General features: G+C 42.7%; 1 protein-coding gene across 1 annotated transcript in view; it reads left to right on the top strand.

The window, feature by feature from the left end:
• Positions 1–24,596, top strand: part of hecw1b (HECT, C2 and WW domain containing E3 ubiquitin protein ligase 1b) — a gene marked incomplete at both ends in the record, with an annotated part of 102,724 nt that overhangs the window by 158 nt on the left and 77,970 nt on the right. Inside the window, 6 exon segments of the mRNA XM_080725985.1 lie at positions 3,633–3,810; positions 15,505–15,612; positions 16,122–16,216; positions 18,869–18,944; positions 23,016–23,185; positions 23,805–23,947. Of these exon segments, the coding sequence (XP_080582111.1) occupies positions 3,633–3,810; positions 15,505–15,612; positions 16,122–16,216; positions 18,869–18,944; positions 23,016–23,185; positions 23,805–23,947 (770 nt within the window).

A 24,596-nucleotide genomic window follows, 5' to 3' on the forward strand; every position in this document is an offset into this window, starting at 1 on the left:
TATACTTTAAAGCAGGGGTCTTCAACGTTTTCAGTCCAAGGACCCCTTAGTTGAGAGAGAGATGAAGCAAGGACCCCCACAACCTTTTTATAGATTCCATATAGTTTCATCGTTTGACAGCACAATCATCAGTGTATTTTGGATTCATGTCAATTTGTGTTTTCAGATATTTAACCACTTGAACCGTCAATACTTAATAAACTTGACCTTTCACTCTGTACTTAGTCTGCTCTTTTTCCCCTCTACACCAAACCTCTTTGCCGAAAATAGCCGATCTACAAGCTCGCAGCCTCGCAGCGCGAGGCGTTGTGAGCTTGTAGATCTGCTATTTTTGGCTAAAGTTCACAGAATATGGACACTATGGTTCAAATGGTTAAAGGCCCACTTCACCTCTGGGGGATCATATGATGCAAAACGCATCACTGATGGTGCAAAATGCATCACTAGTACATGCTGAAATACTAAAATATCTAAAAAAACAGATTGAACACAAAAAATAACTCAGGATTGTGTTGATCGTGTCCAAACAACAATAAAATAAGATAGGGTTGTCCCAGAGGTGAAGTGGCCCTTTAATATAAAAAAGGAGAACAAAAAACCCTTCTATCACAAAGATTTGGAGGACCCCCTGTAGTAACTCTGAGGACCCCCTAGGGGTCCCGGACCCCCTGTTGAAGACCCATGCTTTAATGGACATCTTTTTTTTTTTACAACAAGGGGTCATATTTTAGATTGTAAAATGAGGAAAGAAAAGATGAGTGTTAAAATGTTTTCACTTATAGGCTACTTCTGTCTAACGTTTTAGCGATTTTAGCGATAATGATTTCAGTGGGTGGGGGCATGCGTGCAAGTGGCTAAATATGTGTTTTTAGACACAATAAGCAGATCTGGCTGTCCAAATTTTGTATTTTGTTTACAATGACTTTAGCTGTTTTCATTTCGATATACTTCGATTTTTCAAGTTAAAAACTATATTTTGATGCAGTTTGGAACCCCCACAAGGAACCATGAGGGTCCCATAACGCAACACACTTACACATTACATTTCATTGTACACTCTCTGAGTTACACCCATGATGAGGGTTCATTTGGTTCTAATTCAGGCTTTTGCAAATCCCGCCCCATTCTGCCCTGTTACTATGGTGGGACATTAACCCTGGGCAGATTGTTTTTATAGTGGCAGTGAATGGGATTTTTTTTTCTTTTCATAGCCTCATTATTGCAATTTAAAGTACCAAAGGAAAAACATCTAGGTGATATTAATAAAAAGGGAAGACAAAGGTACAGTAGTTACATTGCAAAACAGGGGGTTTCCCCGAAAATATATGTTTTAATTTGTTTAATCCCAGTGTGACAGAATCACTATTGCAGATTATTTTATAGTGGAAGTGGGTGTTTTTTTTTTTCCTTCATAGCCTCATTACAGCTATATAAAGTACAAAAAAAACACATCTACGTGATATTAATAAAAAGGGAAGAAAAAGGTACAGTAATTACATAGCAAAACAGTAATTTTCCCCCGAAAATATATGTTTTAATTAGTTTAATCCTCTGGATCAGAGAGAGAATAGAAATAGAAAAAGAAAGCGCATTGCATCTTGGGTAGGAAGAGGAGAACTATAATCTGTTCTCCTCACATAATAGGCTGGCTTTTCGTAATTCTGCCCATTTAAAATATATGTACCCAATCGTAACTCTTAGTTACATTGATAAGGTCCATGTGAACTAGTTTGTTGAAGCTTATTCATTATATTGAGCGAAATCGCGGCCGTAAATCGCGGCCGTACCAGACGCATACCGTGTTGCGCAGTGCGGACTGTTCTTGAAAGCCTGAAGCAACATTCTCCACTGCACAAACTCCACCCCCGATAGCAAAAAGTGAATGGTTTTTTCTGGTTGGCCAGTCAGGGAGTCTCAGGAACCAATCAGAAGGCTGACAAACGGTGAATTGTTGCCCCCATTAGGGCATTCACCAAAGATTTGAATATTCGAATATCAAAGTCACTATTCGACGTTGTTCACCGAAGTCGAATATTCACTTATTTTAATTGTTTTATTGTTTTCTCTTTAAAAAATATATAGTTTATGAAGCTTGGCTAGATAGGAAGTCATAATAATTAGTTATCAATGCCCCTGGTGGATGAATTTGTTAATGCTCTATACCAGGGGTTCTCAAACCTTTTTAGGCCGTGACCCCCAAAATAAACATATTTGAACTGGGGACCCCCACCCTGACAAGCACTTGCACTTGTAGGTATTACATTTAATGTGACTCGGTTCCACAGATAAATATTGTGAAAATTGCAGATCTACATGTAGATAGGCTATTTTCACAATGTTCGCCTCTTGCTTACTTAATATTTGACAGTTTGGCCAGTCCTGTAGAATATTCGACTATTCGAATACTTTGAGGTCGAATAATTAGAATACTAAAAATCACTATTCGTGAATGCCCTAGCCCCCATAGTTATTACAGCCAAGACAACAGCCTTGCATGTTGCCAGCCTTGTTGGCATGGCGGACTGTATTATGGAGGCTATTATGAACACCCTGAACAGTTTTTAATTTGCTTGATTCAATATTTAGATATTTGATATAAATGTTACCAGGCCCTCCAGGCCCAGGGCCTCTCCACACACACACCCATTGTAACTTCAAACTTCATTTTAACCATGATAGATTCATCAAAAACACCCATAAACAACCCTTTTTCTGGTGACTCATAATACCCTTCTAATACGTGAGCAGGTTTTTCCGATAACCTTTTTGATTTATTTGTAATAATTGTCTCCACCAGCCGAAGGCTGAGGGAGAGTATGTTTTCCCCTCCGTCCGTCCGTCCGTGCGTCCGTGCGTCCGTCCGTGCGTCCGTGCGTCCGTGCGTCCTCGCAGTTTGTGAACAGCTAATCTCAGTCACCGTTGGCCCGATCGCTGCCAAACTGAGCACACACACTCCCTGGATGCCAATCTAGAACCTCTGCCCCACATTTTTCAAATCAGCCTCATGGTGGCGCTATAACAGGCCGATTTGTGTGGCCTGGTTGTTACCAGCTAATCTCCGGCGCCGTTGGCCCGATCGCTGCCAAACTGAGCACACACACTCCCTGGATGCTAATTCAGAACCTCTGCCCCACATTTTTTAAATCAGCCTCATGGTGGCGCTATAACAGGCCAATTTGTGTGGCCTGGTGGAGACCTGTGCTCGGAAGAGCACTGCTTCTAGTTATATTTTGTATTTCATTTTTTCCATTTTCCCAAATAATTATTAAAAATAAATGAAAAAAGGTATCGAAAAAACACGGCCTGCTCACGTATCAGGAGGGTAGTATGAGTCACCAGAAAAATAATGGGTGTTTTTAAAGAATCTATCATGGTTAAAATAGAGTTTGAAGTTACAATGGGTGTGTATGTGGAGAAAAGCCCATAAGGTGTTTCCCTGTTGAAAGTGGAATATGTCGTACATTTTGATGCAGATACTTTTGTACTTTTAATCAAGTACATTTTGAATTCCGGACATTTACATTTAACAGGGTATTTCTACATTGCAGTATTGATACTTTTACTTGAGTAAAGAATGCAAGTACTTTTTCCCACCTAACCACCGAAATCGCCTTCCCACAATGCATCCCCAGGAGCGAGGTCGCGCTCCGCGCTCCACCAGCGACACCGACCTGCTCACCTCGCACTGTCGCTCGGCCCTGACGGCTAGCTCCTCCCACTACGTCATCGGCCAATCCCAGGACATCGCCGTCAGCTGGGACATCAAGGAGGAAGTGGACGCCGGCGACTGGATCGGCATGTACCTGATCGGTGAGACTGACAGACTGAAAACTGTGGCGTCTGGGTTCCCAAGTGATTTCTTTGGTATCGTTTAGACCAGGGGTTTTCAAAGTGGGTGACGGGGCACCCTGGGGTGCTGCGACGGCAGTCCAGGGGTGCCGTGAGATCTTTTGATAATATTTTGAATTTATTTGGACACTTGAAAAAATATTTAGTATCCTTTTAAACTTGAAGTACAAGTTATTTTCAGTCAGTTCTAACCAAAATGGCTATTATCTCAACGTTTTCCTCGCAACATAATCACTAAAATATCGTCACTGTCGGGCAGAAACCTCATATCTCCAAGTTTCAAATGTGTACGTCTTTTGGTAAAGCAAAGCCCTGCTTCATCATACAAGACTGTCGCACAAAACAAGTGAAAACAGCCGATCTACAAGCACACAACGCCTGGCGATGCGAGGCGTTGTGTGCTTGTAGATCTGCTGTTTTCACTAGTTTAGTACATTTTATAGATGATAAATACAAAACAGTTTTGGAGATACAAGGTTTCCACCCGACAACGACGATATGCTATAAATATAAGCTCGCAGCGCGGCACCGAGTGCCGCGTAGCGAGCTTGTAGATCTGCTATTTTTGAGAAACCGTGAAAATGAGCGCAAGTGCTTTGAATACAGGTTTCTTTGTCAGTGGTGCTCAAACCTTTTTCATGTCAAGGACACCCAAAATGATGCGTATTTGGCCATGGACCCCCATCTCAAAATATTGTATCGGGGACCACCCAGAAGCAATATTTGAGTTACAAATGTTTGCTTTAAAAATGCATATATTCAAAGATTTTCACACATGTTCGCGACTTTTAAAAAATAAGTAGCAGATCTGCAAGCTTGCAGCGCGGCTGTGAGTGTAACAGAGGTGATCCGAACCTCCCCACCCGGCTTCGAACCCAGGTCTCCCGCGTGAAAGGCCAATATCTTAACCATCACTCCAAAGGGATATATGGAACGAGAGCAGATACTAGACTTTTGAGGTTTCAGGCTGGGGCTGCGACTCTCTCCGCCACACAAGCTTGTAGATCTGCGCAATCTACGTAATTGTTTGGGTACTTTAAAATTGTGTTCTCATGCAAGAGTAGACAAATCAACATACAGTATGTAGGTGTGCATACGTGTACATTTCTCAAGAGATAATTCAATAACTTTTAATACTTCTAAAATGGAAAATAATTGAATAAAACAAGACTAGGCGAGGCCTCTGGTTACCTGTATTTTATAACGGCTGAGAGGGTTGGAGACACTCGGCTACGCCTTGTGTGACACAAGGCGTAGCCGAGTGTCTCCAACGCTCTCAGCCGGTGTAAAATACAGGTAACCACAAGCCTCGCATGGCTTATTGCTTTTCTAAAACGGTTACAATATGGCAACATGAGAAATCATAGACATGTACCAATTAAAACTGTTCTATTTCACTAATAATTCACTATAAGGTCTGCTCTGCAAGAAAGTAGTCCCTAGCTACAAGAAAGTAGTTCCCAGCCCTTTGCCAACAACACAGGTGCAGATAATTGGTGCACTAGCTGTGGAACACTGGAAAGAAATAATGCACCTGGGTTTCATATAAACTGATTCAAGGTGTGGCTTATAGTCTCATATACCACAGCAATGAAGGGAAACCAGCCAATCAGGATCAAGGAATGGAACTAGCCGTTTTAGAATGCTTCATTTTAGAGGTATTACAATGTCCTTAAATTGTTACTTTAGAAATGTGCTGATACCCTCTATACACTTAAACTTTGTGTTGGTTTGTTTACTGTTGAGTGAGAAAACAATGTTGCACCATTAAGTTAACCCATTCAAAACGGGTACACAGTATAGTGTATTATTATTTTATGCTTTAACTATTGAAAAATAGCAGATATACAAGCTCACTGCCGCGCTGCGAGCTTGTAGATCTGCTATTTTTGAAAAATTGTGAAAATTTGAATTTTTACCCGTACTATAAGTGTCTTTTGAATCCTCCTAAGGTTTTTTGAAAAACCTATGTTTCTATGTCAGCAATCTGGCCAGCCATCGTCAAAGAAAAGGTCCTTTTCACTTAACTGGAGCTTAGTTAGTCTGTTCTTGAGAGACTACTATGTCAGTGGTTCTCAAACCTTTTCATGTGAAGGACCCCCAAAATGATATTTATTTGGCCACGGACCCCCATCTCAAAATATCTAGTTCCAGGGACCACCCAGAAGCAAAATTTGAGTTACAAACGTTCGCTTTGAAAATACATATATTCAAAGATTTGCACACATTTTCACGACTTTTTCCAAAAATAGCAGATCTACAAGCTCGCAGCGCGGCACTCGGTGCCGCGCTGCGAGCTTGTATATCTGCTCAATAATTCTAGGCCTAAATGGGTTTATCATCTGGGGGTCCCGACCCACAGGTTGAGAACCACTGGCCTGGAGGATCCGCTCACATAAATAGCCTCCCGGTCTTTGAGTGATTTGAAACACAATCGGGAGTTACACTCACTTCCTGGCCTTTCCCCACAAATACGACACTGATCCTTCTAGGAGTCTGCCAGATTACATTACACACAAACAAAACACCCTGGCCATTTTACTCGCATGGATGTGAAGCATCAACTAAAGGTGGAAATGTACACTAGGCCAGTCAATCTGAGGTTTGACCCAAAATAAATTGCAAGAGTAATGGTTCAAGGTTTTTTATGATCCTTAGGGTCATCTAAAAAATCATGTTAAAAATGTTCACATTATATTCTTGGTGGATCAAGGTGAATTCAGGGGGTTCACGTTTGGGTCCCTTCACTTACTATACAGGGGAAAAAAGACCCCCAAAAAATCCTCTTTAAGTAGCATGTGAGGGGTCTAACTAGGGGTTTTTCATGATTCTGAATCCGTTGCAAGTATTTGTTTTGCACGAAAAAACATTCCTCGGGCTAAAAATGGACCGACAAAACAGTAAAAAGTGACGACTCATCACTAAACCATAGTTGTGTGGGTCCATTTGTAGCCCGAGGAATGTTTTTAGTGCTAAACAAATGCTTGCAATGGATTCAGAATCATGAAAAAAAACCCTAGTTAGACCCCTGACATGCTACTTAAAGAAGTTTTTCTTCTTTAAGTAGCACTGCCTGGGGTCACTGCCTGAAAAGGTTTGAGAACCCCTGCATTAAACGCTAGAAAAGAGTAAAACAAAACGATGCAGAGCAGTAAGATATAATTTAATTTCACCTGTCCGCCATCTTTGTTTAGAACTAACGCGACAGAAAATCCCTTTACTCATACAACAGCAGCTTTCTGTTGCTCCAAAAGTGACTGGCAGGCATGTGCTTTAGAACAGGGGTTCTCAACCTTTTCAGGCCGCGACCCCCAAAATAATCATTTTAACTGCCCCATCCTGACAAGCACTCGGAATTGTAAGTAACCCCCCCCCCCCCCACCCTGACGAGCACTAAGAGTTGATGCATTACATTTTGTAGTGTATATCTACTGTCCTTAGCTCTTAGGTCAGCCTTGACAGGGAGTTAAACAGTGGAATCCCAAGCAAAGAAACACAGAGACAGTTCTTCAGTTTCTTATGGAACTCTTTACTTTGCGAAACTGTAAATAAGCACAGAAATACAGAAAATATGAATCATACTGAATAATGAACTGACATACAGTACAACTCCAACAACACTTCTCATCTAAACAGCACACAGGCACAGAGCACAGGCAGGCAAACATCAAAGGGGTCACCATGACAACACAATTGCTTTCAATTAAGCCCTCACTGGGCACAGGCAGCTGATTAGGCCAGGTGTGTACATTCACCAAACACTTTTTAAACACCATGAAATGTCCCCTTAAACATGAATTAAACCCCCAAAACAACATGATATAGAGAAATAAAGCATAACTATACAACAGAGGTACATGAACTTACAGATTGTGCCGGAATCAAGGGCAAACATTCAAGAAAACACAGAGTGCAGTGGCAGCATAACACTCCTTCCCTCTCTGTGTCTGGGTGAGGAATGAGGAATTTCAACACTTGAGGGCTTAAATACCCAACACTAGGGGGCAGTGTTTTTCACTTCTACAGGTACAGAAATATGACACTGGGGCCAGAATACTCCCCGCCTGGCATCTATTAGATGGCAATACAATAAACAGAAATAAAACAACTCAAGGTAAGTATAGAGTCTTTTCTAGGTAGTCTCTTTGGAAACCAGGAGAATGACCTCGGACACAGGTCTTGAGAACAGTCTCTGTTCCCCTTTCCTTGCATCCTCTATTGCACTGACTTCAGCCATGAAGGTCTTGTTAGCGTTGAAGAGAAGGGCAGCGGACTAGCTGGTAGTGAGTCTACGTTGTGGTCTTTGACTGAAAGCACCAGTTTATTATCCTCAACGGTGTGATTGACAACTTGCTTGTCAGGATCATCTTGAGCTGGTTTCCACAGAGGTTGTGTAAGGTGTACAGCTGTGAACCTTTCTCTGACGTGGATGCTGCTTTCAGAAAGCTTTAAGAAGCTGGTATGACCATTCTCCAGGACACTGGTCCTGAAAGTGTTCACTGAAGGTTTGTGGTTTGCTCCCCTGGGGCACACGTCTCCGACAATTACCCATCCTAGATCGTGGCGTTGGGCAAATGGTGCATTGTGTGGCCCGTTGCACTGGTTTCGAACCTTGTGAACACGTATAATGTCCCTTCCAAGCAGCAGCAGGATGTCTGCCGAAGGGTCAAGAGGTGGTATCTTGGAAGCAATGGCTCTAAGATGAGGATGACGAGTGGCGGCTTCCGGTGTAGGAATTTCCTCTCGGTTATTAGGAATCAAGTTGCACTCGATGAGTGTCGGTAGTGCCATAGATACTTCCCCGTCTATAGCCTCTATCATGAACTCTGAGGCTCTTCTTCCACTGGTAACTGTTGTGCCAGAGCACGTTTTCAAGGTGTAAGGAGAGATGGTGCCGTGAATGTTGAATATGTCAAAGAAGGCGGACCTGGCCAATGACGAGTTACTCTGGTCATCCAGCATCACGTACATCTTCTTCTTACGCTCAGGATGCCCTTTTGGATACACGTAGACCAGACACATTTTCGAACATGACTTCCTGTGCAAGCCTTCTCCACAGACTTCTGTGCAGCTGGCAGTAGTGACAGTGGAGTTTTCCTCAGCTTGCTCCCCGCCATGTTCCTCTGAAGTGACAGGCTCTCCCTCCATCCAGGGAGGTGGACCATCATGTAGAGCTGAGATGTGCCGATCGCTGTTGCACTCTGAACAGCAGATGATGGTCTTACAGTCTTTTGCTATATGGTTTGTGGAAGTGCAGCACTTGTAGCAAATGGAATGCTCTTTGAGGAAACTCTTCCTCTCATCCAAAGACTTCATTCTGAACCCCCTGCATCTGCTTAGGGAGTGAGGTAACTTATGAATGGGACACTCCTTGCCCGGATCCATAGAACTTTTATTGCTGTCTGGGGAGTTGGGAGCTTCAACCTCAGTCCTATTGGCAGAGATAGGAGTCCTGGCCTTCCACTGGTTGGCTTGAGGCCTCTCAGTTTTGGGAGGTGCCATGCTGGAGCCTTGGAGGTAGAAGCTGGGATCTGTCCACATTTCTGCATGATAGTTGACAAAGTCAACGAAGTAAGAAAAAGGTGGGTAATGAACAAGATTATCTCTCTTGTAAATAGTCCCCTGAGTAATCCATCTCTCTTGGAGGTTTGGTGGGAGCTTCTCCACAATAGTGTTGATTCCTCTTGATGAATCGAGGAACCCAAGACCTGTTAGATAACCTTCATTCTTTGCTGCTGCAATCTCAAGGAGGAGATCTGCAAGCTCTTGGAGATGTTGGTTGTCTTTGTGAGAGATCTTTGGTAGGTTCTCCAGTCGTTTGAATAATGAAGCCTCAACAACTTCTGGAGAACCGTAGTTCTTATCCAACCGTCGCCATAACATGTCAAGACCAGCTGCGGGATTGTTGACATGGACTGCTCTGATCCTCATGGCTTGCTGAAGTGACTCCCCGCCAAGCCAATTGGTAAGTAGGTCTAGCTCCTCACTAGGTTTGAGATTCAAGCCTTCTATGGCATTGCAGAAGGTTGATCTCCATGCCAAGTAATTCTCTGGTTGGTTGTCAAAAACCTTGATCCCTGTGGTGAGAAGGTCACGTCGCGCAAGAAAGGCTGCAAGGTCAGAGACATCTGTGGGTCTGGGAGTTGGCGTGTTCGTTACCCTTTGTGGGGTGGTCACTGTATTGTTGACCTGTGGTGAGTAGGGGCTAGACTTGATGTTTGTATGACGGGGTGATGAGCTGGATTGTTGCACAGCTTGAGGGTGAAATGAGGCAGGTCGATGCGTGGTGTAAGGAGAGGCTGAAGTAGACTGATGCATGGCGTGATGAGGGCTTGGGTTAGATTGGTACGTGGCGTGATGAAGGGATGAGTTAGGTTGGAGCCTGTTGTGATGAGGCGTTGAGGAAGGCTGCTGCGTGATATGCTGGGGGGTTGGAGTAGATTGATGCATGATGTGAGTAGGGGTTGAAGAAGACTGATGCACGGCATGAAGAGGGATTGAGGTAGACTGCTGCGTGATGTGAGGGAGGTTTGAAGCAGACTGCTGCGTGATGGGAGGTGTGGTTGAGGTGGCCTGGTGTATGGCTTGAGAGTCATGAGACTGTTGGGGCATGTGAAGAGAGACAGGTTGCAAGATGTGGTGGCTAACACCTGCAGTGCTTGTCAAATGTGTCAATTGGGGCTGTAAAGTGCCTGCTGTCTGCCCTTTGTCATCGCCTTCATCCTCTTGTTGGGGGTTGAAGTGTGTCTTGACGTAGTCATCAGTGCGTTGTCTTGACGTAGTTCGCGACAAAGGGTGACCGATGATGGGCACCACCTGACTCTTATAGCTCCCATCTTCTGCAGCAGCTTCTAGCACCTCTGCAGCAGCTAATGCAGCTTTAGCTTTCCCCTCCTTTTTGAGGGCCTTTAATGTTGCATCAATACGTGTTTCTTCAATTTTCAGCGTGGCATCAGTGCATGCTCTTTCTGCCTCAATGCGTGCGCGTTCTGCTCCAATGCGTGCTCTTTCACCTCCAAGTCTATTTGATGTTTGGCATATTCAGCTTCTGTGCATGCAGCTTCAGCCTTCGCCCTTGCTTCTGCTGCAACTTGGCTTGCGTGCGATCTACACGTATAATGTGAGGTTGCCGTTTTACTTGCATGTGACTTGCGGGAATGATGTGCAGATGATGCCTTGCTTGCATGTGATTTAATGGAACGAAGTGATGATGAGGACCTTGATGACCTTGATGAAGCTCCGGACTCAGATCTGACCTCCAAGTTCGATGCTCCACTGACATCTGGAAAGCCCGACATCTTGTCCATGACGTATGGTCAATCTTTTCACTCTACTGTCCTTAGCTCTTAGGTCAGCCTTGACAGGGAGTTAAACAGTGGAATCCCAAGCAAAGAAACACTGAGAGACAGTTCTTCAGTTTCTTATGGAACTCTTTACTTTGTGAAACTGTAAATAAGCACAGAAATACAGAAAATATGAATCATACTGAATAATGAACTGACATACAGTACAACTCCAACAACACTTCTCATCTAAACAGCACACAGGCACAGAGCACAGGCAGGCAAACATCAAAGGGGTCACCATGACAACACAATTGCTTTCAATTAAGCCCTCACTGGGCACAGGCAGCTGATTAGGCCAGGTGTGTACATTCACCAAACACTTTTTAAACACCATGAAATGTCCCCTTAAACATGAATTAAACCCCCAAAACAACATGATATAGAGAAATAAAGCATAACTATACAACAGAGGTACATGAACTTACAGATTGTGCCGGAATCAAGGGCAAACATTCAAGAAAACACAGAGTGCAGTGGCAGCATAACACTCCTTCCCTCTCTGTGTCTGGGTGAGGAATGAGGAATTTCAACACTTGAGGGCTTAAATACCCAACACTAGGGGGCAGTGTTTTTCACTTCTACAGGTACAGAAATATGACACTGGGGCCAGAATAGTATAACATGGTTCAATTGTGAAAATAGCAGATCTACATGCTCACGTTGCGAGGCGTTGTGAGCATGCAGATCGGCTATTTTTCACAATGTCTGCCTTTGATATTTGACAATTTGGCCAACGTTTAATTTGTCATTTTAGAGCTATTAAAAAGTCCTTCAATTACCACTTTAGAAATGTGCAGATACCCTCTATACACTTAAAGGACAACTTAGTTTTTTTACAACAAGGGTTAATTTTTTAATTTAGTAATTAGAGAAAAGAAAAAGTGAGTGTTAAAATGTTTTCATTTGCTTCGTTCTATTGTTTTATTGCGTTTACCGTGCTAAAATGTGGGGCATGCGTACACGTGGCTAAATATGTCTTTTTAGACACAATAAGCCAGCAGTTTCTTTATTGCTATTTACAGTAACACTTCTAGCCCCCAAAAGTCACATCCAACCATGAAAGGTTGCGTATCTTGGGAATGGGCTTATTCTGTGTAAAATGACATATTTAGCCACTTGTACGCATGCCCCCAACCACTGAAATAAGAATCTCTAAAACAATAGAAAGAAGTAAATGAAATAATTTTAACACTAATCTTTTATATTCTTTAATTACAATCTAAAATATGAACCCTTGTTGTAAAAAACTAAAGTTGTCCTTAAAACTTTGTGTTGGTTTGTTTACTGTCGAGTGAGAAAACACTGTTGCACATTAACTTAATCATCTGGGGACCCCCCCAAAATAATGTGGGGACCCCCCTAGGGGTCCCGACCCACAGGTTGAGAACCCCTGCTGTAGCATACGCACAGTTCCTCTGTCAGTGCGCACAATGACTGAGCTCAGATCAGAAAACCCGTGTCCATATTTCGCTCGGATGTCTTGTATGAGCGGACACACCAGTATGTGCTGCATGCTTGTCAATGTGATATCCTCCCAAGTGTATGGGGCGATTATCCGATACTTCCGTGACCGTGCAGAGCGGAGGGCCGTTTCTCAGTGGTTTTGTCAACTATAGATAACAAATTGAGCTCCCATGCTCTTCACAAAAATGTGAGCAAAATGTGTCATGCAAAACAAATGCTTGCAATTGATTCAGAATAATTAACTCATACTCTGCGATCCCCGTCGAAACCGGAGATTTCCCGCTGTACCTCTCTGCGATGCCCGTCGTTCCCGGAAATGTAATTAGCTTTAATCATTATGAAACGATTAAAAGTATGATCGCTGTATATAGCCGTTTCGGAGACTTTAGGCCCGGCCCCTAACTGTATCCGGTCGTATTTCCCGTTTGGACCGGATCTAGGTTTCCATATCCGGTCTGACGTCCAGTCGCAGCTCCGTTCGCATAGCTTTTCATTGTAAACAAGTGAGCTGACTGCATGGCCATAGAATGGCAATTTTTTGGAGCTGTGTGGAACACAAGCTCCCCATAGGCAGCAATGTGTGTCCTCACCAGAGTCTCACCAGAGTCTGTCGTCAAGAATGAACAGGATCTGCGCATGCGCGGCTTTACCACACACACACACACACACACACACACACAAATTATATATATAGAACACTTAGAATTCATAGATCTAAAACACATAGAATCAAAACATAGATCTGGAACTGCTCAAATTCACAGCTCCACTTCGAACAGAGGTTAGATTTTTTTTATTTTGTAGCTGTTTGATTTCTCTACCCGCCTGGCATATGATCTGCGCGCATATCGTCTGCTATGTGCGCGAACGTGTCCACGTGTTACCATAGCCCACAGCTGGCTTTTTCCAATGTTTTTTCATGTAAACACTGGCGGATAAGCAGGGATACAGCGTGGCAACGGATATGTCTATTTCAATGGGGGTTTTTTTATTCGAAAGCTGTCACCGAGTCTACACGTCTACTAGAAGAGTCGCGCACAGATTGTGCACGATGCGTGCGCGTGCCCACGTTAAAAGGTAAGGACAATTTGGCAGCTGCTTACTACAGCTATGTTTAAAATGGCAGCAAAATTGTTAAAAACCCCCAGTTTGACCCCTCACATGCTACTTAAAGCAGATTTTTGGGGGGTATTCTTTTTCCTTTATAGCAGGAGTCTTCAACGTTTTCAGGCCAAGGACCCCTTAGTTGAGAGAGAGATGAAGCAGGGACCCCCACAACCTGTTCATAGATTTCATATAGTTTCATTGACAGCGCGATCATCAGTGTATTTTGGATTCATGTTAATGTGGGTTTTCAGATATATACTTTAACCGTCAATACTTAATAAACTTGACTTTTCACTGTACTTAGTCTGCTCTTTGCCAAAAATAGCCGATCTACAAGCTCACAAAGCCTCGCAGCGCGAGGCGTTGTGAGCTTTTAGATCTGCTATTTTTGGCTAAAGTTCTCAGAATATGGATGCTAAGGTTCAAGTGGTTAATATAAAAAAGGGGGAAAAAACAAGTTTCTATCACAGAAAGATTTGGAGGACCCCCTGTAGTAACTCTGAGGACCCCCCAGGGGTCCCGGACCCCCTGTTGAAGACCTCTGCTTTATAGCATGCATGGGCAACTGGCGGCCCGGGGGCCACATGCTGCCCCCACTTTCACTTAATGCAGCCCGCAAGTTAATATCAGTGTACTGATATATTATTGATTTCAGCTGTTACAATTCCAAACATGACTGGTATTAATATTTTATTGTCTTCTTATGTCCAATGTATTGGTATTTTAGTTCATAAAGTTAACATAAGTAAAACTAAATGCATTTGAAATAAAAATAAAAAATGGATTCCAGTTCAAAAATAACGAAAATAGCCGATCTACAAGCTCAAAACGCATCGCACTGTGGCGCGTTTTGAGCTTGTAGATCGTCTATTTCTGCTACTTTTGCGTGACAGAATGATGAAGTAGGGCATTACAGATATGAGAGGTTTTGTCCGATAGTATTATGCAACGTGGCCCTCTGAACTAAATGTGGAAATATAGTGGCCCTCTCCATCATCAAAGTTGCCCACCCCTGCTTTATAGTATAGTGTATAGTAAGTGAATGAGATACAAACTTTCAGCGGCTGTCAAACATTGTGCTCACATTTTAGCGAGGGGCATGGGAGCTCAATTTGTTATTTAAAGGTGATACACCATGACATTTCACTTTTCCTATTTTAAAACCTTTTTTGGGGGTCCCACTAGCACCTTCTATCCTCACAAAGTCCCATTTCTGACCATTGTGTCTTTCTCTGGTTTTTGGGAAGGCGGAGGTTAAAAGCATCCCACGGGTTCTCAAAACAGGCTGTCCAGATTTGCTGCCGTCGCTGACGTCATCGACGGCCGTTTTTGAAGAAAAAAAAATCTAAAATATATATATATTTTTTTTTTCAAAACATTTTTTTTTTGGGGGGGGCGGGGGGGGGGCAAAGGTGGTACTGCAGCTGAAAATGCTCTGAGAGCCATTCAAAAATGAGAGAGGCTCTCTATTCAGGAGTGGTAATTTAGCCTCAAACCTTTTGAAAAAACGTTTTTGGGACATACACAATATGACATAAATACTTTTTAAATGCATGGTGTATCACCTTTAACCTTCATAGTTGACAAAACCACTGAGAAACGGACCTCCACTGTCCACGGTCACGGAAGTATCGGATTCGACCCCACTATACAAACAAATGTGTCTCACGTCTCTGTCTGTCTGTCTGTCTGTCTGTCTGTCTGTCTGTCTGTCTGTCTGTCTGTCTGTCTCTCTCAGACGAGGTGCAGTCTGAGAACTTTGTAGAGTATAAGAATCGGGGGGTAAATGGATCCCACAAAGGTCAGATCCGATGGAAGATCGAAGCCAACTCCTACTTTGTAGAGCGTGAGTACACAACATGCACGCACCACCACATTTAAATGGTGTTGTCAAAAATATTGATTTATCGAAAAGAATCGATTTTGGATATAGTATTGATTTTCAATATGACTTTTCCATAGTATCGATAATATCGATAATCTTGTTGGTTCAAAAGGTACATAATTAAAGTGATGTATTAGCACACATTCATACAGTTAGTTTAATTATTTGCCCTAAAGTCCTTGAATATGAATGATAACGGTTACAGTGATTATGGTAAAGTTGGATTTCCCGTCACAAAAAAAACAACAACTTCTGAATCAATAAGAATCGCGATTTTTCTATGAATCGACTTTTTATCCACCGCCAATAATTAAAAAATGAATAGACACATACCTACTGTACATGATCCTGATGATTATTATTACGATGATAATGATGCTCTGTGTGTGTGTGTGTGTGTTTGTGTTTGTTTGTGTGTGTGTGTGTGTGTGTGTGTGTGTGTGTGTGTGTGTGTGTGTGTGTGTGTCCAGCTGAGACCCAGGTGTGTTTTAAGTACTACCACGGAGTGAGCGGCGCGCTGAGAGCTGCCACGCCCACCATCACCATCAAGAACCCCTCTGCACCGGTCAGTCACACGCACGCACGCACACACACACACACACACACACACACACACACACACACACACACACACACACACACACACACACACACACACACACAGAGAACCGTCCCTAGGATGTCAATGAGATTCACTGTCAGTGATATTTCTTATCCCATTAGGAGTAGGACTTGATGTCGGGTGAAAACCTTGTATGTCCAAAACCTTTCGTTTTGCATTTATCATTTTAAAAATGATTTCAACTAGTGAAAACAGCAGATCTACAAGCACACAACGTCTCGCACTGCGAGGCGTTGTGTGCTTGTAAATCTGCTGTTTTCTCTACTTTTGTGGGACGGCCTTGTATGATGAAGCAGGGCTTTACTTTGCGAAAGAACGTACACATTTGAAACTTGGAGATAGGAGGTTTCCACCCAACAACGACAATATTTAATGCACGCACACTAAGGGCAATATTAGGAAAACCTTCGATATTCGATATCTTGTTGTAACGATATTACTCACGATATTAGTAAAAACAATTGCATTATTTAGTTTTTAATGTTTTTTTTTTTTTTTTTCTGCTTTAGGTCCACTACCTGCCTAACCCAGATAGCATATCCATGCTTGCACACTACACAGTACACACAGAATAAAGACATTAAATGCCTTATTTCCATTTTCCAACAATGGTTTTATTGAAATAACCACACCTGGTTACAGATGGACTGTTTTTTTGCATGTGCTACGTGCATGCATAGTGTGTCTTAACTCATTCACTGCTTTGCCACAAGTTTCCCGTGTTATTTCAGTACCCCCATATTGTTACGGCCTGAGTTTTCAGAGTTTTCCTGTTAAAAAAAAAAAGAAAGAAAAAAAATCAAAAATATTTTCAAAAATGCCTAAAATGTATTAGGCATGATCACAATCGCGAAATTGCATGTTTAGCCCCATAACAAACACCTCTTTCAAAATGGCAGCCATGTTTGTTTACAATTGAAGACTTTGAAGGCTTCTATCTCATGAATGCCTGAACGGATTTCCAAGCGGATCTTTTTGTTTGAAAGCTGTGAAAAAGTACATGATCTAGGCATGGGCGTGCACGATCCGTGCACTAGAAATTGATCCGTGCACTAGAAATTTAGGAACGTGGCAGTGAGGAACTTGGGGGCCATTTTGAAAAGGCAATGAATGAGTTAATTAATTGCCACATACAGCAATACCTAATTTCAAGCCACCTTCGTCGATGTGTATACCTTGCATGTTGATACCTCAATACCAATATATTTTCAATATACTGTATCGTATATGTATACATATAAATGACACGGATGCCCGTTTTAGTGCATTATTTCGTCCACGTCCTCATTTATAAATTCTCTGACTGACAGCTGTTGGGAAGACTTTGTCGCTAAGCCTCCGGCTCTTGTAGCCGTGAAGGCGTCTGCAGATCTGCAGTTCCTCCACAGTTTAGAACAGAAAGTCTTTAAACTTCTAAATGATTGACATTTGGACTGACATGTAGAACTGCTGACTATGAAGGATAGCTGGCTGGTCTGACAGACAGACAGACAGACAGACAGACAGACAGACAGACAGACAGACAGACAGACATAATGCAAGGGTCTTCAACAGGGGGTCCGGGACCCCTAGGGGGTCCTCCAAATCTTTTCTTCTTCCTTTTTATATGAAACACTTGAACCCTATTCTGAGAATTTTAGCCAAAAAAAAAAATTGGCAAAGAGGTTTGGTGTAGAGGGGAAAAAGAGCAGACTAAGTACAAAGGCTAAGTACCAAATTCTGGGCCCTGGGTACAAGGATTCACTGTGGGCCCCCGATGAATGTTCTTCATAGGGGGAGGGGGGTTTAACCCATTTAGACTTGGAACACATTATTACGGATTATTTTGAGCTTTAACTTGGTGCAGCGCTGTGAGCTTGTGGATCTGCTATTTTTGAAAAATTGTGAAAAAAGTCTTTGAATATTTCAATCCTTTCCCATCTCAAAATATTTAGTTCTAGGGACACAATTTCAGTTACAAATGTTTGCTTCACACATTTTCATGACTTTTCAAAAATAGCAGATCTACAAACTCGCAGCGCGACACCTGGTGCTGCGCTCGGTGCCGCACTGTGAGCTTGTAGATATGCTATTTTTCAATAGCTAAAGTATAAAATAATTAAGGTCCCTCCACCTTGGGCCCTGGTAACTCAGTCCCACTTCCCCCCCCCCCCTTGTGACGCCCCTGCTAAGTACAGAGTGAAAGGTCAAGTTTATTACCTATTGACGGTTCAAGTGGTTAAATATCTGAAAACACACATTGAATTTGCATGAATGAATCCAAAATACTGATTGTGCTGTCAAACGATGAAACTAGGGAATCTCTGAAAAGGTTGTGGGGGTCCCTGCTTCATCTCTCTCTCAACTAAGGGGTCCTTGGCCTGAAAACGTTGAAGACCCCTGACATAATATGCGTGTGTGTGTGTGTGTGTGTGTGTGTGTGTGTGTGTGTGTGTGTGTGTGTGTGTGTGTGTGTGTGTGTGTGTGTGTGTGTGTGTGTGTGTGTGTGTGTGTGTGTGTGTGTGTGTGCGTGCGTGCGTGCGTGCGTGCGTGCGTGCGTGCGTGCGTGCGTGCGTGCGTGCGTGCGTGCGTGCGTGCGTGCGTGCGTGTGTGTAGGTTTTCAGACAGTCGTCGACAGAAGAGGCTCCTCAGCCCCAGGGCACTAGAAGACTGATCAGTTTCACATTGTCAGGTCTGCACACACACACTCACGCACACACACACACACACACCCACACACACACCCACACGCACGCACACACACACACACACACACACACCCACACGCACGCACACACACACACACACACCCACACGCACGCACGCACGCACGCACACACGCACGCACACATGCATGCACGCACGCACGCAAGCACACATGCGCGCACGTGCAAACAACCACACACAGCAACACACTTACACAAATACACAACTCATCGTAATACCTTTAAAGATGGCGTGCCGTGATTCCCCCCCCCCCCCCTAAAACATGATGATCAGGTATTATGATTATAACAGGATGTATCTGTCTGTCTGCGTCCATTTTATGTCCATATATGGAGATCTCTGTATCTGTCTTTCTGTGTCCCGATCTACAAGCACACAACGCCTCGCACCGCGAGGCGTTGTGTGCTTGTAGATCTGCTGTTTTCACTACCTTTGTGCGTCAGTCTTGTATTGTGAAGCAGTGCTTTAGGCCTACTTTGCAAAAAAAAAAAAGAATACAAATTTGAAACTTGGAGATACAAGGTTTCTAACCCGACAGTGACGATAAAAAGATCGTTGAAACAAAAAATACATTTTTTCCCCCCATCTTTTTCCATTTTCATACATTTTTGAAAAAGCTCCAGGGAGCCACTAGGGTGGCGCTAAAGAGCCGCATGCGGCTCTAGAGCCGCGGGTTGCTGACCCCCGGGCTATCTAAATATGTGTTTACAGGGGGCAGCAGTAATTGACAATACGCGTTTGCTTCCTACAGTCTATGGTTTGCTCACGTTCTCTGCATTAAAATAAGCACTTGTTATGTTTGCAAATCAGAGATTTGAGGGGATTTATTTGTCACTCACAAAAGTGATCCATACAGATGCTAATGAAATACTTCGGGGTGGTGTTTGGTACCGAAAGCAACGTATCATGAATGATTGGTGTTCACTGTTCATGGCAATAGGCGAGATTTCTCCACTGCATCGCAGTAACTCATAACATTACCCACGTGTGGCATCGGTTCAGTCAGCGACAATAAGGCTCGGACGGGGTCCACCCTATGTTCCCCAGGTTCTATGTTCCCCGCTCTATGTTCCCACCTCACAGCATTAGTTTTAGTGGGGGTAGGGTTGTTCGATTAATCGATTTTTAATCGTAACCCGTTTTTTTTCCTTTGGACGATTTAAAAAAATGGAAATTGTAAAATCGATTTTCACTTTAATTAGGGAAATTCTTACTCATTGGAGCCTTGCACGCGCAAAAAGTACACAGCCCCGTCCTCCTAAAGCAGGACGACAAGGTCCGACACCAAATTAATACTACTTTCTATCTGATGTGTAATTTCTTTGATGCGCGTTTAGCGCACGTCAGACTGAGCAGAGTTCACCACCGCACTGCGCTCACTCGCGATGGTTCAAGCAGCAAACAGAACAAAACGCTGCTGAGCTGGTAAACTTACTTACTTGTTGTAGTTTGAAAGAAGCTTATTAATTCTGTGTTACCCACCTACTGACTGTAGTCTACTCCTACTGTCCTTGTCACTGTGTTAATTTTGCGTCGGGAAGCGAAGCGCTTCGCCTCCGTTTACAATCAGTCAACATCTCCGTGCATGAGTGGTGCAGGGCAGGGGCGTAGCCAGGAATTACATTTTGGTAGGCGAAATGCCTACCAAAATGCCTCACCAGCCTCCCAGAGCTGGCTTGTTTTGGCTGTTTTGTCACTCACTATTGATAATGAAACATTAAGGACGCTAAGTTGTATGTGATTGTTGCACAACTAAAGTTATTATTATTAATACCCTTATTGTTTTATTGCATTTTGCTATTTGGCTATATAAAAAAAATCAAAAAATGAAACAATAATGAAAAAAAAAATAATTTCCTTGCATTTTTTAAATGAAAACAAAATAGTTGAAACAATGTATTATTCTTTTAACAAAAAATCGAAATCGAAATCGAAAATCGGGATTTCAGAGAAAATAATCGAGATTTTATTTTTTGGCCATATCGAACAACCCTAAGTGGGGGTAGGGGTAGGGGCATAGGCGCCGGAGCCGGGTCTTTTTGGACCGGACTGCCACCCCACTTTTCAGGCTTCGACCTATTTCTTCTGTCTTTAGGTCCGTTTTTCCCCCCAAACGGCGCTATGGTCCCAATGTCCTCATTGTCTTGCTCAATCGCTGCTGGCGGTTCATGCGACCCCCAGTCAGGCAGTCACTCATGCTAATTGCTTCCAATACACAAGTCTGTCTGCTATTACATGTTCAACTGGTTCTGATGAGGCCAGGCTGCAGTGGTCTAAAGTAAATTACTATTCAAGTAGCCTCATGTAAGTTTGAGGCTTTCTCAGAGGCAAATATTGGAGGCTACTTTTACTCCACTACAAATATTTGAAAACAGTTAAGTTACTTTGCAGATTTCGATTATTATAAAGGCATACATTAACCAGTGCAGTCTATATTTAGGCCACTAGAAATGAAAATAGGCCTACAAGATCACAATGCGACGCTTAGCTATAATTGTTAGCTTAGATCTGCTAAAATATTTGTATCTATGGTAGGCTACATTTGTGAAAACCTGTGAAATGGTACATTCTGCAAATATAGACCTACGTTTTATTTAAACAGTACATTTTGATACCAAAACGTCATTATGCAAGTACATTTTGGACATGGTAGCCTACTTCTAAAAGAGTATTTCTACTTTTACTAAAGTAAAACATGTGAGATTGTGAGTACTTTTCTTTTTTCTTCCCTGACGGCCGGGCTGCTATCGAGCGTCGGCTCGCTCACTCTCTCTCTCTCTCCTCACTCACTGTAGTCAGTGCGATGCAAAGCAGTTCATTTCTGAGTTCTAACTTTCACTATATAGTACTTTGAATTTCCCTTACTTTATTCACATTAATTTATTTTCTCGAAAATACATTGAGCGCAGAGCGCAGCAGAGCCCCCTAGCTGATTCATAATGCCTACAGAAGGCATAATGGGCCTACAACATTGTAGGGCATAATAATTCATATTGAAATAAGAACAGCAGGATAAAAATAGTTATGTATTGTGAAAAAGTTGAATTAAATTCTTTATCCAGAGCTACTTATACAATTGTCATCTAACAACACATTGTGCTGCGCTAGTGTGTTAATACTAAAGTCCGAGGTGTACGTTTGGTTACGGTTATGACGTCACCACCTGGCCACGCCCACACCACCGTCCCCTCACTATTTTATCCCTGCCGGCGCCACTGGGTAGGGGTAGGTTTAGGTGGTAAGAAAGTGGGGAACATAGAACCTGGGGAACATAGAAGGTACGGTCCCGGCTCGGACATGCTCTGTGCGGTCAAAAACAAATGGGCTTGGCTGGATGAAAAGGTTGACGGGAAAGCCATTCAGGTCCTGGTGTCAAACGGTGAGAGAACCAGGAGCCTGTTTCTGTTGTGTGTGTGCAACAGAAATCTGTTATATGGCAGCATGGCAGCAAGGTAGTCGACTAACATTTAGCATCATAGTTTTAGTGGACAGACTTGAACACTGGTGTGTGTGCGTGCGTGCATGCGTGGTGGGGCTGTCACGATATGACATTTAACATGACTACTTAATTGTCACTCAAATAACTGCGATTAACGATTGAATTGTGTTTTTGTAGAAAGAAGAAAAAATGCGATGCGTTGTGAGCTTGTAGATCGGCTATTTGCACTGTTTTTGAAAAAGATATATGAACATTTTTCAACATGGAACCTATTATGAGGATTATGACCAAAACATAATTGCGATGTTGTCAAATAATTGCGATTTTGTCAAATAATTGCGATTTTTGTCAAATAATTGCGATCAGATGACTGTGTAATAATTGTTTTGATTCTTTTTTTATTAGACAAAAATGGAGAACAGTACAAGCATAGTCAATACAATTGAAATGTAGTACAGTACAAGTACAGTTAAACACCCTGCCTAAAAGGAACATCTCAAATAAGACATTTTTACGTTGGAAGCCCTCTGTATTTATTCATGGACATAATAAATAGCAAGCAAAGAAAACATTCAACGTGTGGTTGTGTGTGTGCAGACTTCCAGGCGGCGGGGCTGAAGAAAGGCATGTTCTTCAACCCAGACCCCTACCTGAAGATCAGCATCCAGCCTGGCAAGCACAGCATCTTCCCCTCCTTACCTCACCACGGCCAGGACAAGCGCTCAGGGATCGTTCTGAACACCACCGCCCCCCAGTGGAAGAGAGAGGTATGTGCGCGCGCAATGCCCGTGGCATGCACTGCAGTGTTAACTAAAAGACTACACGATTTTGATATTTTGTCGATAAGACTAAACTAGACTAAAATAATTTCAGAAGACTACAGTAAGTCTATTATTTGTGTTATTCAAAAGACTAAGACTAAATCTAAGTCTAAGATTAATGGCTGTACAAACTAACACTGGTAGGTAACTGCAATGAAATTAAAGCCAAATACATATTTTATGTATGGTTTAGTTTTGCTTACAAACTGCACCTCGTTGGAAAGGTGACAAATCAACGATAACAATGACACAATACAAATTGGTATTATTAAAGGGGAGATATAATGGACCGAAGTCAAGTTTCCTTTCTTTTTTTGCTGAGTTTATTAAAAAAATAGCAGATTATACAAGCTCACAGCGCAGCACCGAGTTCTATAAATGTCTTATAAATCCTTCTTCTAAATCAGTGGTTCTCAAACCTTTTCATGTCAAGGATTACACCTATTTGGCCACAGACCCCCATCTCAAAACATGTTGTTCCAATGTTCCAGGGACCCCCCAGAAGCAAATATTTGAGTTACAAATGTCTCTTTCTTTTCTGTTTCTCCCTCTCTCCGTCTCCCAGAGGTTCAGTTTTGTGTCTCTCCCCACTGACGTGCTGGAGGTGGAGGTGAAGGATAAGTTTGCTAAAAGTCGTCCCATCATCAAGCGCTTCCTGGGCAAGCTGTCCATGCCTGTGCAGAGGCTGCTGGAGAAGCACGCCCTCGGGTCAGTGTTGTTTTACTGGGCCATTTTGTGGAAACTAGGGATGTCCCGATAGCACTTTTTTGCTTGAGTACTTGCCGATACGGAATACCGATACTGTAAGTTAGGTTTCTGTACCAGTGCTTAAATAGTGTGTGGCACTCCAAAATAAAATGCTTTAAATAATTATGTTGTCATGGCTAGAGTGAGAGAAGGTGAAAACACTGTTCATTAGTTGAACTAACACACACAGAACTGTGTCTTAGGACTTTTGATATGTTGTTACCAACATATTTATGAAAAAAAAAATGGTATCTGGCGTTGCCGTGAGCAATATCGGAAGAGTATGAGTACAGCAAAATAGGCCGGTATCGGGGCGAGTACCGATGTGGAAACTACCATGAAAAAATGTTTGTCGACTCTCTTTTTTCACTGACAGAAACTAAATCAAAACGAACTAAATGATGACTAAATGTACTGACAATTTTGTCAACACATAAAAAACTAGACTAAAATGTTAGGTTGGGACTAGTGGAGAAGGGATCCGGTAGAACTGAGACAAATCATTTTATGTTCGGTTGCGTTCAGTTGTTGCGCTCTGAAAATGGGGGGGCTCCTCACTGGCAGGTGAGTCAGTAGGATACAACAGCAGTGACAACACAGAAACGTGTGT

Source organism: Nannobrachium achirus (assembly GCF_963921795.1).
Source record: "Nannobrachium achirus genome assembly, chromosome: 5".
Lineage (NCBI taxonomy): Eukaryota > Metazoa > Chordata > Actinopteri > Myctophiformes > Myctophidae > Nannobrachium > Nannobrachium achirus.